Source organism: Lytechinus variegatus, chromosome 6, assembly GCF_018143015.1.
Source record: "Lytechinus variegatus isolate NC3 chromosome 6, Lvar_3.0, whole genome shotgun sequence".
In the NCBI taxonomy this organism is placed as follows: domain Eukaryota; kingdom Metazoa; phylum Echinodermata; class Echinoidea; order Temnopleuroida; family Toxopneustidae; genus Lytechinus; species Lytechinus variegatus.
The window spans coordinates 18597339-18614469 of NC_054745.1; the positions used below are offsets into that span (position 1 = coordinate 18597339).

Genomic DNA, 17131 nt, shown 5'->3' on the forward strand with positions numbered 1-17131 from the left:
TGGTGATGATGTTTTCTCATTCCAAAGTTTCGTAATTCTGGAATTGGAAATGTGCGTGTTTGTGTTTGCGTTGTTTGTTGTCAAAAAATAAGAAATTGGCTCTTTAGTCATTTGTTGAAATATTATAAAGGTTAATCCCTCCAAATTAAATTATTGTTCCATAGGTTTGTCAATTAAAAATAATAACGATTTATTTATTCTAAGGTTTGAAAGTCCGAAAATGGAGAAAGATTTAGCGTTAAAAAAGTTACGTATGAACTCCACGGACCTTTCTTCCTTTTCGGACTATCGAAATTTCAGAACAAATCTTATTTTGATTTTGGCATAACGAACTTCGTATCAACGAATTTCCGGACTTCTAAAGCATCGGAACATCAAACAGTCTGATCATGTGAACCTTTGGGTAAACGAATCTTTGGTATATGCGCCTTCAAATTTCTTACCCTCTCTTATTGTTCCTTTGACATCACTCAAACTTCTTGTATCAAGATCAGTCGTGCTCTTCTGTCTACGGAGCATCTTTCGCTTGTCAGGCTTTCAAGTTAAGAAAAATGTTGTAAAGAAAAGTCATTGGTAAAAATTGTTCGATTGTTATTTCATGGAAAGAAGGAATTCAATAATTTCCCGTACGTATCTTCTTATATTCCACAACGGGGATGGGGATACATTTTTAGAATATTTAATTGAAGTACGCTGGTGACATTTATCCTTATGAAACGATTGGCTGAAATTCATCACGTGATCAATCATTATGTAATAATAGCAAACAGGCAAATGTGATAATGACTGGTACTAATGACTTGTTCTATTGAATGGTCATAGTTTTGAAAAGTGCATAACGTACATGACCGGAAATAATGAAGATAAAATAGAAGTGACAATCCGTTCAGTATAATATATCAAGAGCAATCGAAAACCTGACGATTAAATGCAGAAAGAACATTTTATAGGAATTTTTGCTCTGGAAAGCTTTTGTAATTATTATTTGATGGAGGTATACGTATTTTTTTTATCCTACTTTTGGTTCGCACATTTTATTTACATAATAACCAATGCTTCGTCACACCAACGAAACCGACTCCAGACCGACCGATGGTATGTTAATGGTAAGTATGTAATAGCGAGTTTTTGCGATCTCGACGGGGACGGATTCTAGAACGTTGTAAATCTATTGAAAATCCCGTCGTGTACTCACATGAACAGATTAGATGTCATCGTCAAATGCAATATTTTTGAACCGGGACAGTAGATCGTCCTAAGATTTGGAGCTGATGAAATTTGAAAAAAATGCAAATTTGTCGTTTGTCCCTGGAGTCGGTTACGCATGTATATAGCAGAATGCACTGCAAATGTTATTTCTATGCAAGAAGGAAAACAGATAAAAAAGTAATGTAATGTTGTCATGCACTGACCGAAATAGGAATTTAGCACCACAAACTTTAAAGCCCCCATTTATTCCACACTTATTCCGAATCAAGCAGAATTGGCCGGAATGAAAGGACTATTGTTCGACCACCAGTTGGTTATTTAAATCTACTAAGAACACCGTTCGAAAATACCCCGTCGAGTGTTTCAAACATGACCAAAACCTTCGGGACGCCCAAAACAAATGACAAAATATATTTCGAATGCAATCAGAATGCAGTCAGAATATTAAGAATGTCCAAGAATGTAGCACGATTGATCAATCTGACTAAATTGCGGTTCATTTCGACTAGTGTACAGTGGCGGATCGTGACCCGGAGGGGACAAAGCATTGGAGGGGCACTGTATTCTTGTGTTGTGCCCCGCCAATGCTTTGTCTCCTTCAGGTCACGGTCTGCCACTGCTAGTGTATGATTTACCCGGTCAATTTATTGAATTTCAAATCCAATTTGTGTGAATTCATAAGTTCCTCCCAAAAATTTCTAGATTTTTGAATATTTTTTTTCGTTCGTGTTTCTGCTTGATAACCTGCCGATTCCGAATAAGTGTAATGGGGCACTTTAGGAAAACTACATGCTATTGGAAATCATGCCGTGACAATCAAGAGAAATATATTTTAAAAATGAAATATTGAAAGGTTGAGTATATAAGCAACTACATGAGAGAGGAATTAAAGCGTATACTGAACATTAATAAATGCAGAGATGTTCAAATGTAATGCTACAAAGTTAATCAAATTAAGAATGAAATGTTAATAAAGTTTGAGTTCTGCAGATAATCATATATGTCAATGTATTTAAGTGACATCAAATACAATTCATTTCTTATTTTACCATGAAATTTCGGCTATGTAACCCCTGTTTCATGATAGTTGTTTTTTCTTTTTGTTGGTAACAGAATAGTGATTGCTTATGATGCTTATTGTAAAATGGAATAACTGAAATTCTGAAATGCTTTAAATTTCATAGATAAAAAGACACACGAAAATTATAATTTGTTTGTCATGACTAAGTCATTAGCTATCTTATTTTCATCAGCTTTCTCGTTTTCATATACCGCCCACACTGGAAGAGAATACCGGACTTTTTTAACAGGGAGAACCAAATTTTTTTCAGCCTAGTATAAGGGCAAAACACCGTATTTACCTACAAAGTTTGGCAACTTGCCGCACGAATTTTCAGAACTTTTACAGTAAACCTTGTTAGACAGCAAAACACGAATGGAAACGCTTTCTTTACTTATCTTCATAAATGTATCGTATGGCACATGCCAGAAGGGATGAATGGATAAACAGATGAGCATTTCATGAAATGACTTGTCGGATGTTTTACCGGACGTCCCATTTCGTCCGTTACCATAGTAACCGTGTTTCTCAACCAATCAAAATCAAGGAAAGTTGTCCGATTATTCGGAGTAAAATGCTAAATGAAACGCTCCCCATGACTCGTCTTTCACCCCAAAAGTTATCATATAGCAATGCCAAACTAATGATTGCGGTATTCTATTATCTGATTATATAAACGAACACACTTGTTTATTTTTTACAAATGGTTCACAAAATAAAATAGGGCTAGCACATGCTAAATATAAGCAGAAAGGAGAAGTTGGGGTTGATGAGGTAAATCTCTCTACAGGTTCATGTAGGTATACTGGCGATTAGCGGGGAAATACACTTTGCAATATTATTATAATTTGTCTAAAAAGCAGGGTTCAGTTCTAAAATGGAAGAATTATATAATATAAACATATCCATCTACTGTATATGAAATACGGATCATCGTTTCACAAAATGTTCTAAGGTCTAACTTTACCACTTTTTTATTTTCGTTGCGAAAATAAAAAGGTGTTTCTACCGCTTTTTCTAGCAAATATATTCTTCACGAATTATTTTTTGGAACATTTTGTGAAACGCTTCCCGCTTACTCTACGCTTTCATGCATCTACAAAATGCAAGGAAGAGAGTTTAAGAATGAAAGGAGCTAGCATAATATCAGAATTTCCCAATACCAGATTCCGTATCTCTCGAACGCTCATTTGCCGAACAAACAGCTTCTTCCCGCTACGCCCTTCTTGCTGTAAGACATAATAGAGCACATAGAACATGTACAACATTTTCCGCCCTTATTCCTAAAATATAACACAATACAAATTGACCACATGGCCTCTTTGAAATGCCTTTTGTGCAACTGCTTCCCAAACATTGAACATGATCAGTCATTGAGACCTGAAACGTTACAAATATACACATGAAATAGGAAATTTTTTACTCTAGATGCATTAATACAGGAAAATTTATAGGGTAAAATATTGCATCCTTTGCGCTGAAAAATAATACAAATTTCGTACATTAATCTTTTCTGAAACATATAATAATGCACCTACTAACATTATTTTTTCTACCAATCGTTTGCATGTCACAATTTGACGTTTGGGTTGCAATATTAGCCTCTTTTGTATTTTGTGTACAATGGGTGATTTCAAGTCTGGTGTTGGCGTTGAAATGTGGATTGCTTCCTCCAGCTCCAAAATTTATTCAGAGTTTGTAAAACTCCGGATCACATTAATGACATCTCAACAACTAGTGAGTGCCTTTAGGGACCATCTTCATATTTATGTTTGTTGTTATACTCATGACAAAATTGAGATAACAACGACACCAAAGGGTCAACACTGAACTTGAAATCACCCAGTATATGAACAGACCCTATAATGTACATGAAAATGAATAAACTCTAAACAGTTTGTCCAACAAAAAATTCTATAGTCTCAGGGACATATATCCTGAATTAAAAATATTCCATTTTGTTGTTTTTTGTAATACAAAGAGAGAAAAAAAATTGATTGGAGTGAAACAATCTAAATAACAAAACAAAAGAAGCCAATAAACTCTAACAGTAATAAAACAAAACACTTGAAAACGAAAATTTTGGTCAGTTTGACAAATTTGTTTATACTTCTGTAAATAAAGAACTTAATACTGGGTTATGTTAAAACGTTAGTGTGAAATTAATCAGTTGGAATAGAAAATAAAGATGATTAAATAAAAAATAGTCTGGAGTTATTTTCATGTTAAACTAAAATTCCTATCCGAAAAGCAGGGGTGGGATTGGGAGTGTGTCATTACGTTCTAAGTCTGTCACAATGAAACAAAAGTCCATCGAAGTTACAAAGGGTATATTCATGAACGCTTCTGACCCCAATTAATTCTGTTTGCAATATCTGAATCTCTCCACTACTTTGTTTAAAATAACAACACATTAAGCCACAAAGAGCAAGATCATTAGTATTTCTTTTTTCAAGAACACTAAAGCTGCATGTTAATACCCAATAACCGGAATCGCGGAAGGTAAACCGACGAGAGACCCTGCGTGGATTATCAAACTGAAAGAATAGAGATTATGAATTGAAGGTTTCAAAGAGATACTGACCAAACGGAAAACAAAATGAAACAGGCTCTGATGATTGTTCTTTGGGTAAACGAGAACAATTAAGAATAAATTATCTATAATAAAAAAGGACACATTTCATTAATAATTCAATTGCATAGATATGACGTAGTCATATTTATCTTTAGATTCGCTGATATCTATTCAAACAAAATTAGACAATAGCAAACTGTCTACTGATCTGTTTATTTTATTCTCATTTCATTATGAAATAGGCCTACTTATGAGAATTGAATCGGAGCTGTAGATTGTGTAAACAACATTTGGAAACGATCTGAAAAAGGGAAATTGCTTGTATCGAGAAGTCTTGGGTCAGAACTAAAAACATTTTCATATCATAATGATGAAAATGGCACAAGCCACATATATATATATATATATATACATGTATATTTATTTATTTATTTCATTAGCTGACAGTGACGGATCCAGGAGGTACAGAATTAAAAAGTTGAACAAGTTTTCAGAAAATAAACATATCAGCAAGACATAGAAATAGAAAAAAGGAGGCCGTTTTATATCTTACTGGTGCATTTTCCAGACTAGTAATAAAAAATGAAAAGACAACCAAGTCGAAAGAAGTAGTCATACGGATTTATTTGGTCTGGACGGAGGGAGGGGGTGGGGTCGTACCCCTGGATCCACCATTGTACCAATCTACCATTTAAAATGTAGAGAAAAGATATATTTACAGATGCTGGACCGGAGCATGATGACACAGATTCCATACAGCGATGGTGAACATTGGCTTTACATACTTTACATCTCAGACCTTGCCTCATTATACCTGAAGAAATAATAATAACAATACTCATAAAAAACACAATTTCTTGTTTTGTTATCGGCTAACATATAGTGTGCTTCCATTTGGGTGACATTATTACTCTGCTCTGACGCCGGTAAGCCTTGAAAAGAATTCTAAGTAAATTGGTGATCCCGATAGAAAGGACGCAGTTTACCAGTGTGTTCTCGGCGAGGCTCACACTGTGAGCACTCAGTTAAATTGAAATGATCTCGGCAGTGTTAACTTTTGAGCATTTTGGTATTGCGAATATAACATTTTCACATAGTAATGTACACACTGTGGAAATCTATGCTTTCGAATATTCAGGGAATAATGATAGTTTCAATGGTAAAAAAAAAATGATGACGATAATGAAGATGTTATTGATGAGGATAATAGATAACTCATCCAAATTCTCATTGAACCATGTTCATATCTACTCTAGATCTTTTCCTGGTTTCAAAACGGCTTGCAACATTTACTCATATAATCACGTCACGGCGCGCTATCGCGTTTTGAGTATTTTCGTAAAAACGCGTCCTATAATCTATTTGATATGTTACAAGCAAAATACGAATCATCACGTAACGTTAAAGAAATAAATGGAAATTGTCTTTGAAAAAAGACTAACACCCTCGCACGGTATACCTCGGACCGCCGGGCACAGGTACTTTTATGAATCGAATCTGAAAACCATGAGGGTTCCATGGAACACCGCGGGAATTTCTCTCGTTTAACGAAATTGTAAAATTTTGCCCAAATGCAAATGACAGGTTACGACAGATTAAACTGCTTTTTCTGTTACCACTTTGAAAAATTACAATGAATACAGGAGAGCTTTAAACATGTTAAAGGGTGACACCTCCGGACTTGCATGTTTTGTTGCACACATACATTGCAATCTTTGTGCGGGTGCCTTTTGATGTGTGAAGTCATGATTAGTCTTGCTAACAAGCGCTTGCAATTTTTCTAAAAACTGTTGGGTAAAGTGCGTAAAGACTCATGTCACGTATGTGCGAAACTGTGACTTTTTCGTGATTTACAGGCATGCAAAATACAAAAGTGTAGACCCTACACTTAGTAGATTAGGGAACGCGTTTTTATCAAAGTACCAAAAACTTGAAAGCGTGCCGTGACGTAAATACGTAAGTAAAATCGGCCTTTTGGGAAGCCTTTCAAAACTGTACGTACGAACAAATAACAATTTTTATAATACTTTTAATAGTGAAAACATTTATTACCACATTGAAGAAGAAAAATGGCATTGGCAAAGTTTGAGGCTATGTTTGGCTCTTCAGATGGATTAGTTACTGGAGCAAAATCCTAGAATCCGGAATTTGATGGTTATTGAAACTAGCATCTCACCTTTTAGCAGGCCCTTACAATCATCACAAAACGTTGGTTTGATAAAGTTATATTCCTGGAAGACATGCGACTTTGAGTTGATCGATCCATTACTTGACACCCCCATTTCTCGGATGGAATCGCCCGATTCTGAAGCTCTTCTCTCGGGCGATGCCATGATAGCGTGGCCATTGCTGAGACGGGTTTTAAACCATTCGGGTGAAAATAATAAAAGCTGTTGGTAGGAATAAAATGATAAAGAATATATCAATGCGAAGAAATATGTAGGTAGGAATACAGTAATGATAATAATGACACCAATGATCATTACTATTATTATCATTCTTCTTATTATTATTATCCATTACTTCACACCCCCATTTCTCGGATGGAATCGCCCGATTCTGAATCTCGTCTCTGGGGCGATGCCGTGATAGCGTGGCCATTGCTGAGACGGATTTTAAACCATATATAAATATGTAGGTAGGAATACATTAATGACACAATGATCATTTCTATTATTTTATCATTCTTATTCTTATTATTAGACATTACCGACTATGAGTGCAGGTCAGGGCCCCATCTTACAAAGAGTTACCAATGATTCAATCAATCATAACTATGGAAATCTATCGGTGTCATAATTTTTTCTACAGGAAATTAGCAAATGTTCTTTGTAAACAAAGGAGAACACACCACATCGTCAAGAAGTCAATGAATTTAATGATATACATTCATATCTCGAATTTTAGGGAACAAACATGCATTTTATATGATGAATTTGCTGGCTTTCCATAGTCGCGATTGATCGGATCAATCACAGCTCTTTGTGTTACGGAGCCCAAGTCAGATTAAAAATCAGAGGTACTGAAATATTTGTTCTTATTATATTGCCTTGTGACCTTGCCGTGGACCGGTGACGGCTTGGTGGTGGAGTCGCTGACCGATAATCAATACATGAACGGATCAGATCCTGCTGGTTCCAAGATTTTTTCTGACTTACATGTATTTATCATATCGAGTATGCGATCTTTTTTGCTGGATGAATGTCGAAAATTGAATATACATTTTCAATAACAGTAATGATTATAATCATAGTAGTTGATTATATGAAATTTATATTGATAGTAATAATAACATGATATACTATTAGCAAATATTATTCATCCGCTTTATGTTCCCTTCTTTTACCTCTCCTATTTCTTTATTTTTTCACTTTGTCGTGAAACAATTTTTTATTCATTTATTTATTTTTATTCTATTTTCTATTGTATTTTTTCTTATTTATTTATTATTATTTATTATTACAATTATCATTTTTGGGGGAGATTAAGTGACCGTGAGCTCCTCCATCTTTTACAACAGTGACAAAAACATTTACCTGAGCTCTTTTGCAGGCGAGGTTCGTCTCGTTTTGCCTGTTGTCATTACGTAGCTTGTGAATCTCAAGTAACGTTTCATGTGCTTTACTGGACTGATTTGACTTGATGCTAAAAGTGACAGAAAAATGATAAAACAAGAAAAAGGATTAAATTATTCGCATTTAATAAGTAATATTTATTGGATTGAATTTGATTGGAACTTTCCTGCAGTAGGGGCCCCTTGCTTAACTTTATACAAAACTGAATTTCTTTTTCGATGAATCATTGAATAAATTGCACACTCCACTTTTTTCAATAATACTCAGGGACAAACTTATATAATGATACAAATTAAAATGAAAACCAAAGAAAATATCCTAGTACGAGATAAAACATTATCATGGGGAAAGGGAAATCACAGATATTTAAGTTTAGATATCGGCTTCAAATCATCAGCATTTCTAGCAATAGATCATTGAACATTAAAGGTCAAGTCCACCTCAGAAAAATGTTGATTTGAATCAATAGAGAAAAATCAGACAAGCACAATGCTGAAAATTTCATCAAATTCGGATGTAAAATAAGAAAGTTATGACATTTCAAAGTTTCGCTTATTTTTAACAAAATAGTTACTTGAACAAGCCAGTTACATCCAAATGAGAGAGTCGATGATGTCACTCACTCACTATTTCTTTTGTTTTTTATTGTTTGAATTATACAATATTTCAATTTTTACGAATTTGATGATTAGGATCTCCTTGCCTGAAACACAAAATGTTAAAATAATGGAATTCCATGTGTTCAGGGAGGAATGAAACTTCATTTCACATGACAATGACGAGAAAATAAAAATATTTCATATAATAAAATACAAAGAAATAGTGAGTGATGTCATCAGTTCCCTCATTTGCATACCGACCGAGATGTGCATATAACTGTTTTGTGAAATGAAGCGAAACTTTAAAATGTCATAACTTTCTTATTTTACATCCGATTTTGATAAAATTTTCAGTGTTATGCTTGTTGAATTTTTCTCTTTTTATTCAAATCAAGTTTTTGTTGGGGTGGACTTGTCCTTTAATTATAAGTATACTACCTTTCATATTGTCTCTTTAACCGGTTGGTCTGGTCTTTGACAACATTTATGTCTGTCTCTAATGCCTGGATCTGAAAACAAAAAAAACGGAAAACGAAAACTCTAAAAAAAGAGCTACAAAGAGCTAATTTATTATTAGTGACTGCTGATTTGTCTAGTTCAAGTTCACAATGTCAAAACGCTGTTTAAAATTCTAAGCTCGCTGTTTTAGCCCGTCACTCTAACAATTATTGTTTTAATCTGTTTTAAAAATTGTTTAAACCTTATAACAAAGTTGTTTAAAAAGTTTAAACTATTGCAACAAAGTTTAAAAACTTAATGTTAGAGTGACAGGCTTAAACAATGTGTTATTTTCTTTAAGTACTTGTGAATGTCGCTTAAAAGGATTCTAGTTCTGATCAATAGTCCCGGACAGTTACAAAATTGTCAAAATATATCAGAGAGCATAATTGTTAGGAAGTTTTTCATGGCTCGGATCTTTATGCATTTTACGTCATGATTTCATATCACTCTCAGAGGCTATAGTACATTATGCACAAGCTGTGGATCACTTACGCAGCAAGGCAATGGCGCTGACCTCTAACATGGCGACGCGGTGACGTATAAGCTTAAGGTCTTAAAATACAGATTGGTCTTAAATTGACATCGGAGTTTTTTAATGAAGGAAAAAGAGGGAGGATAGCTTACCTCTTTGGTGAGTGAGTCGTACTTTTCTCTGAGAATACCTTCAGTAGCTGAGTTGAGCACCAGTTTATTTTGAGCAAATTCCTAAAGAGACAGAGAGAAATAGTAACACAAAATAGCCAGAAATGAGGGAAGTGACGTTTTACGTCTCATGGTCTAGTTCTCAAGGGACAGCTAATTTTGCAAATTTTAACAGCCCAGTTTTTTTCAAGTGTCGAGAGAAGTATATCTAAACGAACTTTGTCTTTCGTTATTATGTTAATGTCACAACCTGTAATTTGATCACTCATTTTGTATGTTTTTAGTGCATATATTATGATTAATGTATTTTCATCATTAGAATTATCGATAAATGCAGAAACACTTGCTTAAAAAATGTTCCAGTTTCATAAGACTTATAATAACAAATTCTGAAACAAGTTTACAATCAGCCAATCAAATCAAATGATTTCAGTAGTTTCAAGTGATTGGTTAACATTGGTTGACTTTAAAAAAAAATGAGCTAGAAGGTCACTCTTGTCACCTGTGTCTGTGATATGTTACAAAAATGAAGCCCAGAAAAAATTGCGTTCGAAAATAATTATTTAGTGCTTCAAAAATTGAAATATAAAGTGACCGGAAACACCATTTTAATTTCATCCCATACACTTATGTGTACTATTTAGGTGTCTATAAGACGCCTATTTACAAAATCGGGGTTTGCCTTGTAGTTTTAGCTTTTCATTCTCAATAATGGTTGTTTTCAGGGTTTATTAGTTCTAATACATGCACTTGTACACATGTTTCATCTTGATTTGATAATTTTTTCAATCGGCTGCTCACAAAGTTAAACAATACCTTTAAAACTATTATTGCAAATTTGTTACAATAATTTTTTTAATGAATTGGGCCCATTGTCTTACCCCTCCTGTTGCTGGCTGTGGTTTATTGAATGTGTATTGCTTTGCTTCGAAGGACTCTGCTTTCCCCTTTGGTTTCTCTGAAGATGATCTTTTCGAGATGACCTCAAGCTTTCGCATCTCATCCGATAACTAGCAAAAAAAGATCCGAGTAAAAACCACCGATAAAATTAATGCGCAATTTAAAGAACCCACCCCCGTTCCCTCAAGAACGTATGTGATATGCGCTCCCTTTGAAGAAAATGTCAGATGAAAACTTACCCATTTTCATGCTTATGGCAACATCAATTTCATCCATAGCATTATGGCATTATTATTACATTATTGGCAGATGAAAAGACTTCCATTAAAAATGTAATGTTACGTCACGCCGCAAAAGTTTTCATAAAGGGCAACACTTTTTCCACGCTGGAATTTATGAATGATATAATATAGCTACTACTTTCATGCTGGGCGCTGTGGCCATTGTGGCATGCGCCTGTACTCCAAGCTACGTATATTAGGGATATTTCAAATTGATGCAGAGGTTCGACGTTCGAGCCCTGGTCATGTCTTCCGGATGGTAACGTTAAATGTTGCTTACAGACTTAAGTAAATGTTAAATGTTGCTTACAGACGCGCCCACGACGTGGGCGCGTCGAGGTCTAGTGGTTCTGAGTCGCGCTTTTCAAATAGAGGGTCGTGGGTTCGAATCCTAGCCATGGCGTGTTTTTCTTCAGCAAGAAATTTATCCACACTGTGCTGCACTCGACCCAGGTAAGGTTAATGGGTACCCGGCAGGATTAATTCCTTGAATGCACCAAGCGCCTTTAGCAGCTGGATCTACAGCCAGGGTAATATATAGTGCGCCACTGAATAGATTCAGATTCATTTATTTACACCTCTTTAAAATACACAAAAATACATAAATATATAAATACAAACAAAATTCTTATACAGCAGAACAAATATTGACAAGTATAAACAGATAGTAAACAAATAAAAATGATTTCCACTGTACGGCGGATGTGGGGAAGGACAGAAAGCCATTGGCCTATCGAATAGGCAACCAGATATTATCATTACAGACTTTAGTGATAATTGATTGATAATATTCAAACTCAAACACACATACACATGCACCTCTCCATATCATACCTACGCATAAGGTATGATATTTGCATTCAAGATTTCACTATTGAAACTTAAACACTCACACCCTCTCCCTTAAACCCTCCATATGTTACCTATGTATAACGTATGACATTTGAATTCAAGATTTGACTGAAAATTGTACACAATTTTATTGGTTTTGAATTACCTTTGCTATAAGAACCTTGGAATGCCATACTAGTCCAGATATTCCTGATTCTGATATTTCATGACGGACTAAATCTGAGTCCTGCAACGAATAAAACAAATTATTTTAAGTATTTTATGTAAATTATGGTACCAATTGAGGAACAGAACATTGAAGAAAGCACAACATTCTAATACAAATAAATATGTTCCAAACTGAGCGCCATGTTATCTTCAGTCTGAAAATCATAGGCCGGTATTCTGAACTCCGGTTAATCTACACTCTGGTCTACACATCAAAAGCTGTGGTGCTAACCGGTGTACATAGAAGACCCCACCAGTTATTTTACACTGGTGTTAAATTGACAGTATTTGTTTAAAGTGATTGGTTAACATTGGTTTGACTTTTAAAAAATCTGAGCTAGAAGGTCACACTTGTCACCTGTGTCTGTGATATGTTACAAAAATGAAGCCCACAAAAAATTGCGTTCGAAAATATTTATTTAGTGCTTCAAAAATTGAAAAATAAAGTGACCGGAAACACCACCTTGATTTCATCCCATACACTTATGTGTACCATTTAGGCGTCTATAAGACACCTATTTACAAAATCTGGGTGTGCCTTGGAGTTTTAGCTTTTCATTCTCAATAATGGTTGTTTTCAGGGTTTATTAGTTCTAATACATGCACTTGTACACATGTTTTATCTTGGTTTGAGAATTTTTTAAATCGGCTGCTCACAAAGTTAAACAATACCTTTAACACCTATTTGGTTGTTATATTTACAATCACTGGTATTATGTTCAATCTTTAGGGTGTAATTTTAACACCTCAGGGTGTGGTTCTCTATTCAAACCAACTGGTGTCAGTTTTAACACCACATTTTTTACAGTGTAAAGCTATAGTTCCAATATGAATAGGCGATTTCGACAGTTATCTCTATTAGTACAAGCTCAATTTGCAAGACAATATGACACTCAAATCCTTTACATCTGACTTGAAATAATTACTGAAATAATTCTCTTTATCAATACATGCGAAAAGTGCCAAATAAAGATATCAAACTTATGATGTAAATGCATTTTTTTTTTACATCTGGCTTCCTTTCCTGTTAGCACAGAATAATATCATGGCGTTAGTTGAGCCGGGTAATACAAACCTTATTATTTTTTCAGTTCAGAAATAGGTATAAGTTAAACAAAATACCCCCCAAAAAAATCAAATTCAAGAGTTTAACTATGATTTGAAAAGAAAAGCAACTGGTACAGAGCAAATTCATTGTGCAGGACATGATGGAAATAACATTCACCTTATAACTACTTCTATTATTTGCTTGGAACGAACATAGAAATAAAGGTTATTTTTAAAGATACAATGATAGTTACATTTGGGTAATCATAAACGGCCAATGTTCTAGAAAGGAATGAAAGGGAGACAGAGATAGAGAGACAAAAACACTTACGGAATTAACTTTTGGAAGCACTGCAGTAGATAAAGATTCATTCAACTGATTTGCTGACTGTATTTGTAGGATGTAATCATTTAATCTATTATAACAGAACGCCGTATTGTGATTCTGTAGGGGAATAAACATATGTATGTAAAATGTAGCATAGTTACATTCGCATTTTGGAATCATATACAAATGTATAGTGTCTTTTGAATAAAAACACACTACAAAATATGCATTATATAGTGATAAAAAGAAATGATTAAAGAAAAGCATTGAATTATAATTACGAAATTTATAGCGAAGGTCTATAGTGAAGGTCTAGTAAAGAAGTTGATATAAAAGGGAGGAGGGACAGTACATTATCAATTTTGTAATGGTGAATGCAGAAAGAAACACATATTAATGGAGATTTGACAAAATCCTTAAGAAAAATAATAGTTATGGCATTTTAGATTCGCTTTGTGACGTCACGTGCGTGCAGTTCGCCTATTATGCACTACACACTTATAAAGCAATGATACAGGACGAAAATAAAAAGGAGTTAGATCCATTTTTCAACAAATATGACTTTTTTGTTTCCATGCATAGACTTTAAGTAGCCCCATAAGATGATACCAAAGAAAGGTTGAAATTTCCATTAAAATAAAAACAAAAATGACAGGGACAAATGCTTTTTTTTTCAAAAGTGGGTCAGAGCTATTTCAGTTTGGTTACCAAAGTGGTTAGATCCATAAAAGAAATTTTTGGAAAAGAATATAAAAAGATATGAAGACATGTCGATTTATTCTATACCCGATTTTATGTTCACGTAGTAGGGTATCATGAAAAATTTGTTTACCACAAGAATATTGCAATATGGGAGCGTAAAAAAATATTGTTGGAGTGGATCTGATCCCTTAGCAAACAAGCTGTTCAGAAGAGCTCATTTGTCAAAAAGGGTTAGATCCATTTTTTTCTTTAAACTTTTTTTGTCTCAAAACCTATAGATTTTTAGTCGCGCAGAAAAATACCAAAGATAATTTAAAAATCCCATTAATACGTTAATAAAAGTGGCAAAGAAAAATAACCCTTTTTTATTCAAAAGGGACTTGATCCATTTTAGTTTGCTTGCAAAACGGGTTAGATCCACAATGGTAATTTCTTGAAAAAAAATGAAGACAGGTAAATTTCTTTTATACCCAGTTTTATGTTCACACGGCAGGAGAGTACATCATGACATTTTAGTTTCTTATAAGAATATTGCAATATGGGAGAAAAAAAAAAATTTTTCTCGGAATGGTCCCAAGTGGATGTAACCCCTTCTGCAACCAAACTCTTCATGTAATATAAAGCAGTAATCGGATTGTTATGGACATAATGCCGTATTAGCTTTTAATTTCTACAAAATTCAATCATCATTATGCATTTAAGAAGGTAATCCCTAGACAAATTCACACTCTTTGAAATAAGCGTTATGGTGTCGGATTACCCGATGGTAAGATTATATTAGCTCAACCATATTGCACTTTCTCGGTGTTTGCACACTTTTCTGGAGTCACATTTCAGTCAACACTTTCTAGATAGCAGAGTGATTACGCCCTCTACGGCCAATACCTTTATAGTGTTCATCCCATCCTTGTTCATTTTCAACCAGCTTTCAAAGTATTCCTTTTCACTCTGTATTGGGAAAAATAATTAAATCAAATTATACCATTTTAAAAAGATAACTACTTAATGAAAACTTCATTTCAGTTTGTTTCTTTCATTTCTCTGTAAAAAAAAATATCTAGTAAAATTTATCATAGCATTATTATTTGATCACTATAGTAATAGTATCAAGCATAATAATATCTAAAATGTACTGTCATTAATCTAACACCTGGGAGAATATATTCATCAAATTACAGAAACTTACAAACAGCGATAAAAGTTGTATAATCATTTATTTGTCACGTTCTTCTTAGAAGATCCTCTTGCGGGGAAGTTCAAAACACCCGAACGTGTACTCCACTTAGCATTATACAGGAATATCTCAGATCATGTGATTCATATCACCGAATCAGAAAACGGGATATATCACAATTCGCCGCCAATGGCTGCGTAAAATGCTATACCTTTTCAATGACAGCATCGAGTGATTGCGACTGTTTGATGTAATCATCCCGGTACACGTCCAACATCTTTACAAGTTGCTGTTTGTTTTTCGCTGATTCCACCAACTGGTCAGTGACTGATGCCTCAATAGCCTCACCAAGGTCACTATGGTCCTGAAGAAATGAAAGAGGGTCAGCGAATTTATGGCCATAGTTCCGTGTTATTAAGACAATAGCACAACTTCTATAACAAGTTATTTTCCTGAATGTAATAACAAGCCTTGGGGCATTATTGGGCAACATGAAACAGATCATTCTTATTCATAATAATCTTCCTTCTCTCTCTCTCATTTTGTCTCCTTTTCTTTCAATGTTAACAAATCCCAGGGTCGTCCTCCATATAGATGTACATCAATTTACATAAAGTTATATTGTTTTCATGCCTATTTTGTTATATTTCTTATTTTTTATTATTGAAGTGGAAGCACAGTGACCCGAGCCCATTTCCTAAAGGGAACTTTGCCATTATGGCAATTACCATGGTAACAGGGCTTAGTAGCCAGTAACAATCCAGATTACCATGGTAGCCCGATCCTGCAGCTATTACGATAACCTTCTAATAAACTGCTAATAGGGCAATTACCATGGCAGCAAGGCTGAGCTGCTTATCAAACTTACGGTTTCAAGGTTTCTTTTCTTATCCTACTGGCAGCGATACCATAATCTTTGATTATATTGAACCAGATCCCAGGCATGCCATGCAGGGCCCCGTCTTACAAAGAATTGCGGTCGATCCAATCAACCACAACTATGGAAGGTCAGCAAGGCCAACATTATTTCATGCATATCTGTTTAAAATCTTTTCTAGATAAAATGTACACTTCAAAAACGCTGTTTGAAATTTGAGGCACGTTATGTTTACGCCCGTCACTCTAAAACGATTGTTTAAACTGATTAAACATGTTGATTTGAAAGTTTAAAAGATTACAAAAGGTTAAATCAACTTGTTAGAGTGACAGGCTTAAACAACGTTCTTTTTTATTGTGTATATTCATACATTCATCGTATATGCTTCTCTTCGTAGAATAAAGGAAAATAATACACATTGTGTAATTTTTCCTGGGGTAGAGATTGGATTGCCATACTTAGGATTGATTGGATCAATTGGAAAAATTTACAATACAAACATTGACTGTAACATTATATTTACTTGAGCAGCCGAGCCGTATGCCTGTAGAACATTTTCCCAAACCGTAAAGAGGTTTTTACATTCTTTCCATCTGTCAAAT

At 34.4% G+C, this 17131-nt stretch overlaps 1 protein-coding gene across 2 annotated transcripts in view; it reads right to left on the bottom strand.

Moving 5' to 3' along the window:
- Nucleotides 1-17131, bottom strand: part of LOC121417133 — a 33318-nt gene that overhangs the window by 13573 nt on the left and 2614 nt on the right. Inside the window, exons 2-14 of one of the 2 annotated variants that reach the window (XM_041610717.1) lie at nucleotides 17053-17122; nucleotides 15864-16016; nucleotides 15364-15426; nucleotides 13780-13893; nucleotides 12340-12420; nucleotides 11043-11171; nucleotides 10144-10224; nucleotides 9457-9527; nucleotides 8381-8489; nucleotides 7021-7234; nucleotides 5564-5658; nucleotides 3433-3498; nucleotides 444-534 (exon numbers count right to left, since the gene is read on the bottom strand). In XM_041610717.1, coding sequence (XP_041466651.1) covers nucleotides 444-534; nucleotides 3433-3498; nucleotides 5564-5658; nucleotides 7021-7234; nucleotides 8381-8489; nucleotides 9457-9527; nucleotides 10144-10224; nucleotides 11043-11171; nucleotides 12340-12420; nucleotides 13780-13893; nucleotides 15364-15426; nucleotides 15864-15929 — 1180 coding nt within the window. In that variant the 5' untranslated portion in view covers nucleotides 15930-16016; nucleotides 17053-17122. Of the gene's footprint in view, nucleotides 1-443; nucleotides 535-3432; nucleotides 3499-5563; nucleotides 5659-7020; nucleotides 7235-8380; nucleotides 8490-9456; nucleotides 9528-10143; nucleotides 10225-11042; nucleotides 11172-12339; nucleotides 12421-13779; nucleotides 13894-15363; nucleotides 15427-15863; nucleotides 16017-17052; nucleotides 17123-17131 lie in introns of those variants that run through there. The other variant, XM_041610716.1, reaches the window with a different exon arrangement.